This window comes from Acartia tonsa, chromosome 15, assembly GCF_053477335.1.
Source record: "Acartia tonsa isolate MP-2025a chromosome 15, ASM5347733v1, whole genome shotgun sequence".
Lineage (NCBI taxonomy): Eukaryota > Metazoa > Arthropoda > Copepoda > Calanoida > Acartiidae > Acartia > Acartia tonsa.
Window position 1 is genome coordinate 3488205 of NC_137274.1, and position 16809 is coordinate 3505013.

The window sequence follows — 16809 nt, forward strand, 5'->3', positions numbered from 1 at the left end:
TTCTCATCCATACGAAAAAACCATGTCTAGCATCGTATCATATCCAGTTTTCTACGAATATAGAAATGTACAATCATAAGATTAAAACTAGTTTTTTTAGCCGGTGACTTCGTCACCTCGGGGCTAAAAAAACTAGTTTTAATCTCATAATTGTACATTCTATATCCGCGGAAAGCCGTTTATAATACGATACGAGAAATAACTATTAAACTTTTACTTATGGAGTTAGAGAAAAAAACTACTTAAATACTTCTTAAAAATTAGATAATGCTTTGCTTTTTATTTCTTTTTTAGACCAAAAAAAATCACCCCTATACTTCTTAATACATAAAAAAAAGGAAAATAATATAACTAAAACGCACTGAGAGCTCTTTAAAAATCTAGCATCGTTAAATCTGCTATGGTAGCCAGATCAAAATTTTATTTTCTACAAACAACGTATCCTAACTTTTGAAATTAAAAAAAAATATAGCTAGTCGGTGCTTTTTGTAAGTAGTAGATGTAAAATTATCCATAGAATTTGGATATGCATTCAGTTTTTTTTGTAGACGTATTTTTTTAAAACTAAGTTGTTTTTAAGGTACTTAAAAGCAAAAAAAAAAGAAGAAAATTGCCATTATGAACAAAAATAGTAAGATCTTTAATTTAACACCTTACTTATTATATTCTGTTGAGTAATTATTGAAAAAATCTATTTTGTTGAAGCCCGGTGAATCAAAACTTTGAACTTTGGAAGCTCGTCATGAATGGCTTAAAAAAATCACAAAAGTTGGACACATTCTTTAAAAAAGTGTTATTAATTTTGTTTAATTTTTGTAGACTTTTGGAGGATTTTTTATAAAAACAATTTTGGAAATATATGGCTGCCATCGCCGATTCAGCTATCCTAATTTTTAAAAAAGAATCTACCTCTTGCGTCAATAAGACTGGCATACAAAGTTACAAACATTATACATATCATTTAGTGTATAGAAGACTTGATAACTAGACGTTTTAGCGGCGGCTATTTACAGCCGCAGCCGGAACCCTTTTTGCTGCCGCCAGTCTTGCCGCTCGGCCGGTTCTTCAACTTTATACCGCCGCCAGCCGTTTCTGTTAAACTGTCCGGCCGTTGATTCTGAAATAGAGATATTTTAGTATTATAGACGCAGTTCGGACGGGAGACGGCGGATTTCGGCGATAGTGGCGATTCCGCCGCTGTTTCTTCAAAATTCTACATTGCATCTCTTTAAAGCAACTGCCATGTCAAATTTCAGCTCTGTAACTCTTTTTAGTTGAGTTCTTTTGGCTTTTAGTTTTGGTTTCAAAAAGTTTCATACCCACCTCTCACTTTTATTTTTTTTCCTTTTACTGATTATTAAGTTCTGGCACTCTACAAGTATCAATGTGCGTTTGTCCTACCGTTTCAGAGCTTCGCTTCTTATGGATGTTGTCATCCTTGTTATTTCATTATTTCAAAATTGTCTACAATACCAAGCTATCAATAATACAAAGTAGTACGATGTCTGTCTGTCCGTCCGTCTGAAGCTTAAGATCTCGGTAACCACTGAACCGATCGGATTCTACTCTTGAGGGTATATACCTATTGGTCCTGTGGTGGTTTTAAGCTATTTTCTTGGGAGGTGGGACACCCCTAACCCCCCCAAAAACAAAAAAATCCCCCCCTTATTTTCTATTTTGCTCTGCTACAGGCTGCCCTTTATTATTTTTTATTCCAGCATTTATTTTGAATGAAAGAAAAGCAACATTCTCTCACTAAAAACAATAAATATTAATTTTTTATCACCTCTTGGGGCAAAGCCCCTAGAGGCTAGGGGCGAAGCCACTAGTACATAATATTTCAGTACTGATTCTAATCTTAAGTCATACTGGAATAATAATGAATAATTTTAGACAGTTTTCCGTGGATATTAAGTGATTATTTTTTTTTACCTTTTTACTAACTAGAACCAGTTCTGTAATAGCTCGGAACATTTCCTCCACATTTATATTATTCTAAATACAATTTATAATTTCTTTTTGCAATATTTAGGTTAGGTTATGTGGGCTGAGTGCCCGCGCGCGACTTGGTAGGCTTGGGTCTGACCGATATTGAGGCTATTTTGTACTAGAGACTATTTTATATTATATCCAAGCTTGGGACCTACCACCTATCTGCAAAGAGAATAATTTTGTGTATAATCTTTGAGGATGTACATCAATTTATCGGTCATTGTCTTATCCCTTTAGATCCCTGATTTTTTTGTAGTTATCAATCGCATCGTATTGTAGACATCTTTCCTCGGATATTATGAGGATAGCATGCCTAAGAACCGGTTCCAATCCAGCGGATGTCAAGCGGATTCATTTTACTGACCTTGGCTGAAGTTTCAAATAGTTGTATTCCCATGGAGTCTGCATAAAAGAAGTATCCGTATTATAGACATCTTTCCGCGGATAATATACGGATAGTATGCCTAAGAACCGGTTCCAATCCAGCGGATGTCAAGCGGATTCATTTTACTGACCTTGGCTGAAGTTTCAAATAGTTGTATTCCCATGGAGTCTGCATACTTTTGCGCATCCTCTGATAGTACCACCTAAGATAGATAGATAGATAAATGGTTAGATAGACAGATATATAGATGGATTGTTAGATAGATATATAGATAGATAGATAAATGGATATATGGATAGATAGTTAGATTGTTAAGATAGATAGATAGTTAGATAGATAGATAGATAGATAGTTAGATAGATAGATAGTTAGATGGATAGATTGATAGATAGTTAGATAGATAGATAGTTAGATGGATAGATAGATAGATAGATAGATAGCATAGGTCTTGTTGTAAAGTTATGGATCATCATTTTGTTTTCAAACCGGTTCTAATCCAGCGGATATTTAAAGCCATATATGCAACTAACCAACAAGTATCCGATTAACATCGTATTATAGACAGCTTTCCGCGGATAATATGCGGATATTATGCGGATAACCGGTTCTAATCCAGCGGATATTAAAGCGGATTCAACTTACCTTTCTGGAAGGATCATTATTTTTATTTAACATTGTATTATAGACAGCTTTCTGTATATAATATGTGGATATTATGCGGATACCCGGTTCTAATCCAGCGGATATTAAAGCGGATTCAACTAACCTTTCTGGAAGGATCATCATTCTTGTTCTGCACAAGTATCCGATTAAGTATTATAGACAGCTTTCCGCGGATATTATGCGGATAACCGGTTCTAATCCAGCGGATATTAAAGCGGATTTAACTAACCTTTCTGGAAGGATCATCATTCTTGTTTCCCACAAGTATCCGATTAACGACCTCACAATTTTGATCTATTTCCTAGAATAAAAAAATACAATAATTCTAAATTTCGTAGATTTTGTGGATTTTTCATAAATATCAAAAAAAAACGGTCAGTTTTAGACTGCCAAATACTTTTTTCTAAGATAGCTCAAATATTAAGGAAGAAATAAGCGTTTAAAAAAAACAGTTTCCGACGGAGACCCTGTATATAAAAAATTTATTTAATAATTTTGCTTTTGAGTGTGTCTTTTTATCTCTTTAAGCTTATACGATAACATCGAGGCAATGGGGGGTGTTTTTACCCCCCCCCCTTCAATTAAAGGGTTAAATTGAAATCTACAGAAGGGGTAATGTAGCATTATTGGGGATGTTTGTACATTAATTTATCGGCCATTGTCTTATCCCTTTATATCTCTGTATTTTATAGATAATTATCGTATCGTAATACAGACAACTTTCCGCAGATATCATGCGGATAGTTTGCTTAGAGCCGGTTCTAATCCAGCGGATATTAAAATTACCTGTAGCCACCTCTTGACATTGGCAAAGCTTTCCCCGCTACAGACATCATACACAATCACCACTCCGTGAGTTCCTCTAAATTTTAAGTGGTTGAAATGTTTTGACACTAAGCAAAGTTTTTCCCTGTCTGTCTGTATATCTGTGTCTGTCTATTTATCTATTAATCAATCTACCAATCAATCTATCTATCAATCAATCAATCTGTTAATCAATCTATCAGTCAATCTATCAATCAATCTATAAATCAATTAATCAATCTATCTATCCATCAGTCTATCAATCAATCTATCAATCCATATATCAATCAATCAATCAATCTATCAATCAATCTATCTATCAATCAATCTATCAATCAATGTATTAGTCAATCTATCAATCAATCTATCAATCAATCTATCAATCAATGTATTAATCAATCTATCAATAAATCTGTTAATCAATCTATCAGTCAATCTATCAATCAATCTATAAATCAATCAATCAATCATTCAATCAAACTATCTATCAATCAATCTATCTATCAATCAATCTATCAATCAATCTTTCAATCAATTAATCTATCAATCAATCTATCAATTAATGTATTAGTCAATGTATTAGTCAATCTATCAATCAATCTATCAATCAATGTATTAATCAATCTATAAATCAATCAATCAATCTATCTATCCATCAGTCTATCAATCAATCAATAAATCTATCAATCGATCTATCAATCGATCTATCAATCAATCAATCAATCAATCAATTAATCAATCAATTAATCTATCAATCAATCTATTAATCAATCTATCAATCAATCTATTAATCAATCTATCAATCAATCTATCAATCAATCTATCAATCAATCTATCAATCAATCTATCAATCAATCTATCAATCAATCTATCAATTAATCTATCAATCAATCTATTAATCAATCTATCAATCAATCTATCAATCAATCTATCTATCTATCAATCAATCTATCTATCAATCAATCTATCAATCAATTTATTAATCTATCTATCAATCAATCAATCAATCAATCTATCAATCTATCAATCAATCTATCAATCAATCTATAAATCAATCAATCAATCAATCAATCAAACTATCTATCAATCAATCTATCTATCAATCAATCTATCAATCAATCTATCAATCAATCAATCAATCAATCAATCAATCAATCTATCAATCAATCTATCTATCAATCAATCTATCAATCAATGTATTAGTCAATCTATTAATCAATCTATCAATCAATCAATCTATTAATCAATATATCAATCAATCAATTTATCAATCAATATTACAATCAATATATCAATTTTATCAATCAATTGATCAATCTGTCTGTCTTTGTCTGTCTATCTATCTGGCTGTCTATCCATCTATCTATATGTCTATCTGTCTGTCTATAATTAGTAAATTACCTATAATATGTAGCAGTTATAGTTCTAAACCTCTCTTGGCCAGCTGTGTCCCAGATTTGTAGCTTCACCCTCTCTCCGCGAATTTCAATTGTTCTAGAAAGCAAAAAAAATTTTAAGTGGTTGAAATGTTTGAACACTCAACTAAATGAACCAACTAATCAAAATTCAATAAAAAGTCCCCAAGGATTAGGTACTCATGAAAAATTTCAAATCGAAATTCGAATTCTAATTTAATCATTGATTACGAGATGGTTGCATTAAAATTCCCCCCCCCCCCCCATGTACATCAATTTTATCAGCCATTGTCCGTTGAAATCAACTTTGGGGACTTTTATTGTGTCCAAATGTTTCAACCACGAATTTTTATCTACAGAAAGGGGTAACTATGTATATCATCATTAGGGATGTACTGTACATCAATTTTATCATCCATTGTCTTATCCCTTAAGATCCCCAAGGTTGTTGAGCCAATGAATAAGAAAACTTTATTATAAAACTTTGGGGACTAGTGTAATAAACACCCCAATGTCCCTTACCTCCTCTTGTATAATGGAGGGATTTACCTAACAACTTTGAGGACTTTTATTGAGTGTCCAAATGTTTCAACCACGAATTTTTATCTATAGAAAGGGGTAACTATGTGTATCATTATTAGAGATGTACATCAATTTTTTAAAGCCATTGTCTTATCCCTTTAGATCCCTGGAAGGGTTTACCTAATTTTGAAATCAACTTAAAAACTTTGGGGACTTTTATTGAGTGTCCAAACGGTTCAACCACTAATCATAATCTACAGAAAGTGGAAACTATCTGTATCATCTTGTACATCAATTTAACAGCCATTGTCTTATCCGAATATTACTGGTACCGAAAGTTTTTAAATAATACTGGTACCCAAAGTATTTACCTAATTTTGAAATCAACTCCAATGGTAGTTATATAATTGTGTATTATCATTGGGGATGTACATCAATTTTATCAGCCATTGTCTTATCCCTTTAGATCCCTAAAAGATTTACCTAATTTTGAAATGAACTAAATATTACTGGTACCCAAAGTTTTTAAATAATACTGGTACCCAAAGTATTTACCTAATTTTGAAATCAACACCAATGGTAGTTATATAATTGCCACTAAAACAGTCGTCAGCAAATCTAAATTAAAAACAAATATATAATATTTTTATTTATTTAACTATCCCTGGAAAACTGTCTATATTACAGTGTGATAAATAACTGGGTTAGGCTCTAATTAATTTCCGCAAGCATAGAACCAGTTTTAAAAAATCATGTATTATGCAATATGATATTATAAACAGTGTACAAAGAAATCTCAACAGCCACATGAAGAATTTTCATTCCGGACTTCCACCCATCAAGTAAGTTTTAGCTATTGTCTGTCTGTTTGTCTATCTGTCTATCTATCTCTTTGTCTGTCTATCTGTCTGTCTGTCTATCTATCTATCTATCAATCTATTTATCTGTGTGTCTATCTGTCTGTCTGTCTATCAGTCACTGACCTGACGAGCAAAGAGCTCTTGCCGACGCCCGAGTCTCCAATGATTACAAGTTTGAAGAAATTCTTAATATGTATACCTGTACCCAAAGTAGTTTGTTTACTGGTACCCAAAGTAATATGTATACTGGTACCCAAAGTAACTTGTATACTAGTACCCAAAGTAGTTTGTTTACTGATACCCAAAGTAATATAAAGTCACTGACCTGACTAACAAAGAGCTCTTGCCGACGCCCGAGTCTCCAATGATTAAAAGTTTGAACAGATGATCATATTCTTTGGCCGCCATGCTGTTTCATACAATATCTAAAAATATTTCCATGGTTAATTACTTTTTCCCACGGTTGATGTTTTTTTCCCAGGCTAATATAATTATTAATGAACAGAATATATAATATTCTTTGGCCTTTATACTGTTTCATACAATATCTAGGTAAATATTCCCTCGGTTAATGATTTTTTCCCACGGTCGATGAAATTTTCCCAGGCTAATATAATCAATGAACAGAAAATATAATATTGTTTGGTCGCCATGCTGTTTATGCAATATCTAAAAATATTCCCACGGTTATTCTTTTTTTCCCACGGTCAATGATTTTTTCCCCATGGTTGATACTTTTTTCTCCAATATCTAATGTTTTATTCCCCATGATTAGGTAATTTTGTTTGGATTGTCCAAGGGTATATATATTATATTCTGCACAAGATTCCTTTATTCCCCAGTTGTAAATATATTCCATAATCCCACCCCCCTTATTTTTTTCCCAAGGAGAAGAAAAAAATGAAGAAAATGTTTTCAGTACTCTTTATTTTTTCCCCTTTTAACTACCTCCCCCCCCCCCCCTTCCACTATAGCATGGGAATATACACCCCTGGGATTGTTTTGTCCAATAAGACCCCTTAAACTTTACCTGAATAATCTACAAACTACAAAATTTACTTCACTGATTTGCCTCCAGACAATTATGGTTTAAACAATAAGTGGATGATTGGATGGTTCTATTTCCCAAATTCACGTCTCTCTTTTCACTATTCAATATAAGGATAATATATAGTTCCTTTCGTGGCAACGCTCCTTAAGGGGCGTTTCTTTGTTTTTTTTTCACAGTAGCTTTTCTCCTATTTCTAGCCCCTGCGGTGGGCTCTAACCCTGTGGGGCAATCACCTAACCCAATATTACCTAAAATAACCTATAAAAAGCCATCTTAAAAATACGACGAATCGCCCCTTAAGGTGCGTTGCCACGAAAGGGACTATTCCCTAATATATTAATATATGTTAGGTAGGGAGGGGACATTGGACTGTTATTACACAAGTCCCCAAAGTCTTTAAAATAACGTTTTCTTATTCATTGGCTAAACTACCTTGGGGACTTTAATTGAATTTTGATTGGTTGGTTCATTTTGTTGAGTGTTCAAATGTTTAAAACAATAATTTTAATCTATAAAAGGGATAATTTTGTGTGTCAACATTTGGGATGTACATAAATTTATCAGCCATTGTCTTATCCCTTTAGATACCTGATTATTTAATATATATTTATCCTTTCCTCAATAATTAACAAAGATTTTTACATAAAAAATCCTACAATTTTTTTTTCACTTTTCAAGAAGAAAAAAAATGTTCATTTATTTCTTTTTTTGTAGGTAGGAATAAATGTATTTCTTCATAATAGCAGTTTAAACCGTTGAAACTGTCATTTTTTGTGTATAGTTTCTGAAAAAAAATAACAGTTTTTTTTTAGATCCAAGCCAATATGCTTATTGCATGCAGAGTAATTCAGAGAGATTGGGACAAAAGAAAAAAAAAACGCGGGGAAAAAAATGGCGCCAATGAAAAAAATGGCGGTAAAATTTAGACACGCTGCCGGCTCGCCGGCTCCGCCTCCATCTCGTACTCGATCTCGATCTGTTTGCGCTTTGGCGGCTGCTTCTTCTTTCCCTTCTTGTTGTCGGCAGCTGTCTTTTTGCTGCCGCCGGCTTTCTTTTTGGCGGTTGTATCATCGTCGCCAGAATCAGCGTCGGAACTGTCGTCGTCTTCGTCGTTGGAGCCGCCAATATCTTCAATGTCCTCATCGCTTTCCTGATATAACAGAGAGATTGGTTGATACGTTTGAACACTTCGCCTCTGGAGAGAGAGAGAGAAAACGAGAGATAGAGAGAGAAAGATAACGAGAGATAGAGAGAGAGAGAGAGAGAGAGAGAGAGAGAGAGAAAGAGAGAAGGAGAGAAGAGAGAGAGAAAGAGAGAGAGAAAGAGAGAGAGAAAGAGAGAGAGAGAAAGAGAGAGAAAGAAAGAGAGAGAGAGAGAAAGAGAAGGATGAAGAGAGAGAGAAAGAGATGGAGAGAGAAAGAAAGAGATGGAGAGAGAGAGAGAGAGAGGGAAAGAGAGAGAGAGAGAAAGAGAGAGTGAAAGAAAGAGAGATAAGTTTGGATACTTAATAAACTAACTAATAAAAATTCAATAAAAGTCCCCAAACAAAGCCAACGAATAAGAAAACGTTATTATAAAACTTGGGGACTAGTGAAAAAAACCAATGTCCCCTTCCTCCCAGATTTTTGCTTAAAATGTCAATAAAAGTCCCCAAAGTCCAATATAAAACTTTGGGGACTGGTATAATTAACAGCCTTAATGTCCCCCTCCCTCAATGTTTCTAGCTTAAAATGCCAATAAAAGTCCCCAAAGTCCCATATAAAACTTTGGGAACTAGTGAAAAAACTTACCTCGAAATCTTCAACAAAAACTCTGTCCATAACATCTTCAGCTTCAACCTCCTCCTCAACCTCCTGACAATTAATAGAATCCGATTATTATCCGCTGGATTAGAACTGGTTTTCACTTGTGGCTATCCGCGGAAAGCTGTCTATAATACGATGCTATCACCATAATCTTATCTTTGACAGATTGGTTATTTATCGCATCGTATTATAAACAACTTTCAATAGATATATAAAAATTTACAATTATAGGATTAAAACCAGTAGACCCGAGTAGAGGCCGAAGTCAAAAGTTAAAGTTAAGATCTATCTATCTATCTATCTATATATCTATCTATCTATCTAAAGAAGAACCTTATCAGCAGCATCCTTGTCCATATCCTCTTCTTCTCCCTCATTCTCCTCCATCACATCCTCAAAAGCTGTGCTGTGGAAGTTGTAGATATCTCCATAGGTGCCCTGAAAGTAAAAAAAGTAGCTTAAAACCTGCCTTAAAGTACTCTGACCGTCATTGATGTTTTATACTTATATTATGCTCCATATTGATAGAAATGTTGATAAGAAGTTTCAGGCGTCTATCTTTTATAGGAGCAGAGATAAACACCAAATAGCTAATAACAAAAAGTAGCTTAAAACCTGCCAAAAAGCACTCCTACCGTCATTGATGTTTTATACTTAATTATGCTCCCTATTGATAAGAATGTTGACAAAAAGTTTTAGGCGTCTATCTTTTATAGGAGCAGAGATAAACACCAAATAGCTAACACAAAAAGTAGCTTAAAACCTGCCAAAAAAGCACTCCTACCGTCATTGATGTTTTATACTTTATTATGCTCCATATTGATAGAAATGTTGATAAGAAGTTTCAGACGTCTATCCTTTATAGAAGCAGAGAAAAACACCAAATAGCTAATAACAAAAAGTAGCTAAAAACCTGCCAAAAAAGCACTCGGACCGCCATGGATGTTTTATACTTAATTATGCTCCATATTGATAGGAATGTTGAAAAGAAGTTTCAGGTATCTATCTTTATAGGAGCAGAGAAAAACACCAAATAGCTAATAACAAAAAGTAGCTTAAAACCTGCCAAAAAGCACTCCTACCGTCATTAATGTTTTATACTTAATTATGCTCCCTATTGATAAGAATGTTGACAAAAAGTTTCAGGCGTCTATCCTTTATAGAAGCAGAGATAAACACCAAATAGCTAATAACAAAAAGTAGCTTGAAACCTGCCAAAAAGCACTCTGACCGCCATGGATGTTTTATACTTAAATATGCTCCATATTGATAGGAATGTTGAAAAGAAGTTTCAGGTGTCTATCCTTTATAGGAGCAGAGAAAAACACCAAATAGCTAAAAACCTGCCAAAAAAGCACTCCTAACGCCATAGATGTTTTATACTTAATTAAGCTCCATATTGATAAAAATGTTGATAAGAAGTTTCAGGCATCTATCCTTTATAGGAGCAGATAAAAACACTAAATAGCTAAAAACCTGCCAAAACAGCACTCCTACCGCCATTGATGTTTTATACTTAATTATGCTCCCTATTGATAAGAAAGTTGACAAAAAGTTTCAGGCGTCTATCTTTTATAGGAGCAGAGATAAACAAGTTTAAACAAAAATAAAATGGGACATAATATGCAACCTTGAGGCACTCCACTATCTAAGTAATAGTTATAAATCTAAAGGACTTTAAAAACCGATCAAGTATCCGCTGGATTAGAACCGGTTCTCAGCCATTCTATCCGCATAATATCCGCGGAAAGTTGTCTATAATACGATATGATTGAAAACTATAAAAACACAGGTATCTAAAGGGATAAGACAATGACTATAAATTGATGTAAATCCCTACACACAAAATTGCACTTATGTAGATTACAGTTAGTGGTCGAAACGTTTGAACACTCAACTTAATGAGTCAACTACCTAATGAAAATTCACTAAAGTTGTCAATCAAACGAATAAAAAAAACGGTATTATAAAACTTTGGGGACTAGTGTAATAAACAGCCCATTGTCCCCCCCCCCCGTCTCTCTCTCTCCCTCTCTCTGAGTAAAAACAATCAACAGAAAGGGGTCATTTTGTTAATCATCATTGGAGAGGTTTCAAAATTTTGGGGGGATCCCTACATTTTTTTTCTCTCTGAAACCGATAATTATCCGCTGGATAAGAACCGGTTCTCAGCCATACTATCCGCGGAAAGTTGTCTATAATACGGTTTTTTTTACCTTTTTCAATCTCTACAGGATCTCTGTCTCAATATGGTTATAAATCCTAGCAGCCCTCTCAGCATTCTCTAAAACCGATTATTATCCGCTGGATTAGAACCTGTTCTCAGCCATACTATCCGTGGAAAGGTGTCTATAATACGTTTTATTTTTTTACCTTTTTCAACCTCTCCAGAAGTTCTGTCTCAATGTGGTTGTCAATCTTGGCGGCCATCTCAGCTTTCTCCTCTGAATAAAAATAATTGGTTCAAAAGTTAAGACAATAAAAGTCTTATTACATTGGTACCCAAAGTATTAGTAAATCGATATTGGTACCCAAAGTTTTTACTAAATCATATTGGTACCCAAAGCTTTAGTAAATCATATTGGTACCCAAAGCTTTAGTAAATCATATTGGTACCCAAAGTTTTTACTAAATCATATTGGTACCCAAAGTATTAGTAAATCATATTGGTTTCCAAATTATTAATAAATCATATTGGTACCCAAAGCTGTAGTAAATCATATTGGTACCCAAAGTTTTTACTAAATCATATTGGTATCCAAAGTTTTAGTAAATCATATTGGTATCCAAAGTATTAATAAATCATATTGGTACCCAAAGTTGTGCAAATATTACTGGTACCCAAAGTATTAGTAAATCAAATACCTCGCTTGAGGTCACGGCGGTCAATCTTCTTGTTGATGGGCACCAGCTTCTTGCTGCGGGACAACTGCAGCCGTCGCATACGGATCAACATCTGGGTAATCTTCACTAATCTGAACAGAAATAGATAGATAGTTAGATAGATAGACAGACAGACAGACAGACAGACAGACAGACAGACAGACAGAGACAGATAGATAGATAGAAAGTTAGATAGATAGATAGTTAGATAGATAGATAGACAGATAATTAGATATATAGATAGATAGATAGATAGATAGATAGACGGATCAACCACTAATCTAAAGATAAAATACTCCATATAATAAAATAACAGGATCTTTGTATGTTTGTACCAAAGGATCTCGCTAACCACAGAATCGATATGGTTCTCATTTGCAGTGAAGCTTCCTATAAGTCTACGGAAGAGTTTTTCAAAAACTATTTTGGGGGAGAAAATCTCAACACTCCACAAAAAAATACTTTTAAATTTTTGAAACTCATTTGATAAATGTGGTAGTCAAAATTTTTCTCCACCCATAAATTAAGTGCCCCTAGAGGCTTCTAGGGGGTGAAGACGCTAGCATATTTATAATTAAACATAGAATGGATAATAAAAGGTTATTTAGGTAATAATCATTAACATTTTGATCAAAATTTTCGAAGATATTTAAATAAAAGCTGAACCTAAATTGTTATCTTTTACAGGGTAGCTTCTCATAGGTCTTAGGAAGGTTTATAACTATTTTAGGGGAAAATACCACCACCCTCCAAAGAGTTATCAACAAAAAAATCCCCCCCAAATTTTTTTTGTCTTTTAATTAAAATAAAATTGGGGTAGCGATTTCAACTCCACTACTCCTCAAGTACCTCTAGGGGCTGACCCGCAAATAGGTATACAATATGAGAGAGAGGGAGAGAAAAAAACAAGGGGAGAAGAAGGTAGAACATAAAAATCAAACCTTTGTTTACATTTCAACTTCATCCATTCCGGCCAACATATTAGCTCTCCATTGATCTGGTACCCAAACTTTATACTGGTACCCAAACTTTACTCTGGTACCCAAACTTTATTCTGGTACCCAAACTTTACTCTGGTACCCAAACTTTATACTGGTACCCAAACTTTATTCTGGTACCCAAACTTTATTCTGGTACCCAAACTTTGTACTGGTACCAAAACTTTATTCTGGTACCCAAACTTTATTCTGGTACCCAAACTTTACTCTGGTACCCAAACTTTATTCTGGTACCCAAACTTTATACTGGTACCAAAACTTTATACTAGTACCCAAACTTTATTCTGGTACCCAAACTTTATTCTGGTACCCAAACTTTGTACTGGTACCCAAACTTTATACTGGTACCCAAACTTTATTCTGGTACCCAAACTTTATTCTGGTACCCAAACTTTATACTAGTACCCAAACTTTATTCTGGTACCCAAACTTTATACTAGTACCCAAACTTTATTCTGGTACCCAAACTTTACTCTGGTACCCAAACTTTATACTAGTACCCAAACTTTACTCTGGTACCCAAACTTTATACTGGTACCCAAACTTTATTCTGGTACCCAAACTTTATTCTGGTACCCAAACTTTATTCTGGTACCCAAACTTTATTCTGGTACCCAAACTTTATTCTGGTACCCAAACTTTATTCTGGTACCCAAACTTTACTCTGGTACCCAAACTTTATTCTGGTACCCAAACTTTATACTGGTACCAAAACTTTGTACTGGTACCCAAACTTTATACTGGTACCCAAACTTTGTACTGGTACCCAAACTTTATACTGGTACCCAAACTTTATTCTGGTACCCAAACTTTATTCTGGTACCCAAACTTTATACTAGTACCCAAACTTTATTCTGGTACCCAAACTTTATACTAGTACCCAAACTTTATTCTGGTACCCAAACTTTACTCTGGTACCCAAACTTTATACTAGTACCCAAACTTTATTCTGGTACCCAAACTTTATACTAGTACCCAAACTTTATTCTGGTACCCAAACTTTACTCTGGTACCCAAACTTTATACTGGTACCCAAACTTTATTCTGGTACCCAAACTTTATTCTGGTACCCAAACTTTATTCTGGTACCCAAACTTTATTCTGGTACCCAAACTTTATTCTGGTACCCAAACTTTATACTAGTACCCAAACTTTACTCTGGTACCCAAACTTTATTCTGGTACCCAAACTTTATTCTGGTACCCAAACTTTATACTAGTACCCAAACTTTGTACTGGTACCCAAACTTTATTCTGGTACCCAAACTTTATTCTGGTACCCAAACTTTATTCTGGTACCCAAACTTTATTCTGGTACCCAAACTTTATTCTGGTACCCAAACTTTATACTAGTACCCAAACTTTACTCTGGTACCCAAACTTTATACTGGTACCCAAACTTTATTCTGGTACCCAAACTTTATTCTGGTACCCAAACTTTATACTAGTACCCAAACTTTTTACTGGTACCCAAACTTTGTACTGGTACCCAAACTTTATTCTGGTACCCAAACTTTATTCTGGTACCCAAAACTCTATAAAACCTACCTTTGTTTACATTTTAACTTGATCCATTCCGGCCAGAAAATTAGTTCTTCATTGATCTGGTAAATTGCTTTCTCAAAATTTCTAAATAGATAAATAGATAGATAGGTAGACAGAAAGATAGATATTTAGATAGAGTGATAGATAGATAGATAAATATTAAAAAATCAGCTCTTCATTGATCTGGTAAATAGCTTTCTCAAAATTTCTAAAATATAATTATCATGAGAGGATTCTGTTGATAGAGGTCTCTAGGGGCACATTCGATAACCCAAGTCTATATTTAATTTAGATTTTAAAAAAAAAACCATTTGGTGGAAGGATAATTTTTTCAAGAGGCGAAATATATTAGGAGGTTGGTGGTACCCACCCTCAAAGTAGTTATAAACCTTCCCAGGACCTATGAGAAGCTGTCTATAATTCTTATTTGGACAGTTTGACCTTCTTCCATAGCCTGGCGGAGAATTATCCAGTTATTATCCGCTGGATTAGTACTGGTTTTCCGCCTATAGAATCCGCATAATATCCGCGGAAAGCCTGTCTATAATACTTACTTGGACAGTTTCACCTTCTCCCATAGCCTGGCTGAGAATTATCCGCTAATTATCCGCTGGATTAGAACCGGTTCTATAGCCCATACCATCCGCATAATAACCGCGGAAAGCCTGTCTATAATACTTACTTTGACAGTTTGACCTTCTCCCATAGCCTCGCGGGAAAGGCAGCCCGTTCAATAGTTTTCATGTACAGAAACACCTCTCCCTCCTCCTCTCTTACTGTGGCATACTAGGATAGATAGATAGATAGTTATATAGATAGTTGGATAGATAGATAGACAGATAGATAGATAGATAGACAGATAGATAGATAGATAGTTCAACAGTTTTCATGTACAGAAACACCTCTCCCTCCTCCTCTCTTACTGTGGCATACTAGGATAGATAGATAGATAGTTAGATAGATAGTTGGATAGATAAATAGATTGATAGATAGATAGTTCAACAGTTTTCATGTACAGAAACACCTCTCCCTCCTCCTCTCTTACTGTGGCATACTAGGATAGATAGATAGATAGATAGTTAGTTAGATAGATATATGTATTAGGGCGGGTTCATATCGGAATTAGACAAAGAGGGAATGTGCAACAGATAAAACTAACTTAAATAAAATGTCTGACCAAAAAACAATTTCAATAAATTGAGATTTAGAATGCGACCACGTAAAAATGTATTTCATTAATAAAAAAATATGCAAAGACGACATTCAAGTCCTTTTCACTTATTATCTCAGTTGCTATTATTGGCTAAATATTTTTGTGCATTTCCCAAGTTTAATACCTAATGAATTTCCGGCTATAAGTCAGTCAAAGTCATATTTCGCTTCCTTACCCTTTATTTACCAACCTTTTACCAACGACCAGAAATACAAAAAAATAAAAATAAGAGTAAAAAATTTATTGAATCAGAACTATGGCTTCATGGTGCTCCCAGTAGTCTTGAGTAGTAAAATCAGAAACTTTTGTCCGTTTCAAAATATCTCGTTCCAAGCCTTAGAAATTACTAAAAAACCACAATTTTTTAAAGGTTTATTGAGAATTGTCCAATTTGTAGAGGTTTTAGGAGGTTTTCTGAGGCTAGGAACGAGATTTTTTTAAACGGTCAAAAGTTCCTGATTCTACTCCTCAATGCCTTTCATGTGAGCACCATGAAGCCTTAGTTCTGATTCAATAAATTTTTGACACCCATTTACAAATAGCTATACAATTGAATGTCTGGTCGTCAGCGGTTTTAAGACGTAGGATAAATTTTAAATCATCCAGAGGTGTATTTTACTCATAAAAATCATTTGCAGATCCCCGCTTTAGTCTCAGAAAAAAATGTCCAAAAT

The 16809-nt window shown here is 34.2% G+C and overlaps 2 protein-coding genes across 6 annotated transcripts in view; both read right to left on the reverse strand.

Moving 5' to 3' along the window:
- Window positions 1-908: 908 nt before the first annotated feature.
- Rab35 (RAS oncogene family member Rab35) lies at window positions 909-7807 on the reverse strand. The gene is made up of 9 exons (XM_080149784.1): window positions 7672-7807; window positions 6967-7066; window positions 6337-6399; window positions 5246-5338; window positions 3827-3902; window positions 3270-3341; window positions 2508-2579; window positions 1933-1995; window positions 909-1117 (listed from the first exon to the last, which is right to left on the reverse strand). Exons 2-9 carry the CDS (start codon window positions 7047-7049, stop codon window positions 1004-1006), a joined length of 636 nt encoding a protein of 211 aa, XP_080005910.1. The 5' UTR covers window positions 7050-7066; window positions 7672-7807; the 3' UTR covers window positions 909-1003.
- A 673-nt stretch (window positions 7808-8480) lies between these two features.
- The window catches only part of LOC145307375 (protein MAK16 homolog), an 11424-nt gene continuing 3095 nt past the window's right edge, over window positions 8481-16809 (reverse strand). For 3 of the 5 annotated variants that reach the window (XM_080149778.1, XM_080149779.1, XM_080149782.1), the window contains 7 exons: window positions 15605-15708; window positions 14926-15006; window positions 12363-12472; window positions 11871-11941; window positions 9831-9935; window positions 9483-9545; window positions 8481-8842 (listed from right to left, as the gene is read on the reverse strand). In XM_080149778.1, coding sequence (XP_080005904.1) covers window positions 8615-8842; window positions 9483-9545; window positions 9831-9935; window positions 11871-11941; window positions 12363-12472; window positions 14926-15006; window positions 15605-15708 — 762 coding nt within the window. In that variant the 3' untranslated portion in view covers window positions 8481-8614. Of the gene's footprint in view, window positions 8843-9482; window positions 9546-9830; window positions 9936-11870; window positions 11942-12362; window positions 12473-14925; window positions 15007-15476; window positions 15491-15604; window positions 15709-16809 lie in introns of all 5 variants that reach the window. The other 2 variants (XM_080149781.1, XM_080149783.1) reach the window with 1 other exon arrangement.

Coding starts and splice junctions, on each gene's coding strand:
- Rab35 (XM_080149784.1), bottom strand. CDS start 7,049: ATGGCGGCCAAAGAATATGATCATCTGTTCAAACTTTTAATCATTGGA. Junction 3,903..5,245: donor ATAACTGCTACATATTATAG/GTAATTTACTAA, acceptor CTTAAAATTTAG/AGGAACTCACGGAGTGGTGA. Junction 2,580..3,269: donor ATGATGATCCTTCCAGAAAG/GTTAGTTAAATC, acceptor TATCTATCTTAG/GTGGTACTATCAGAGGATGC.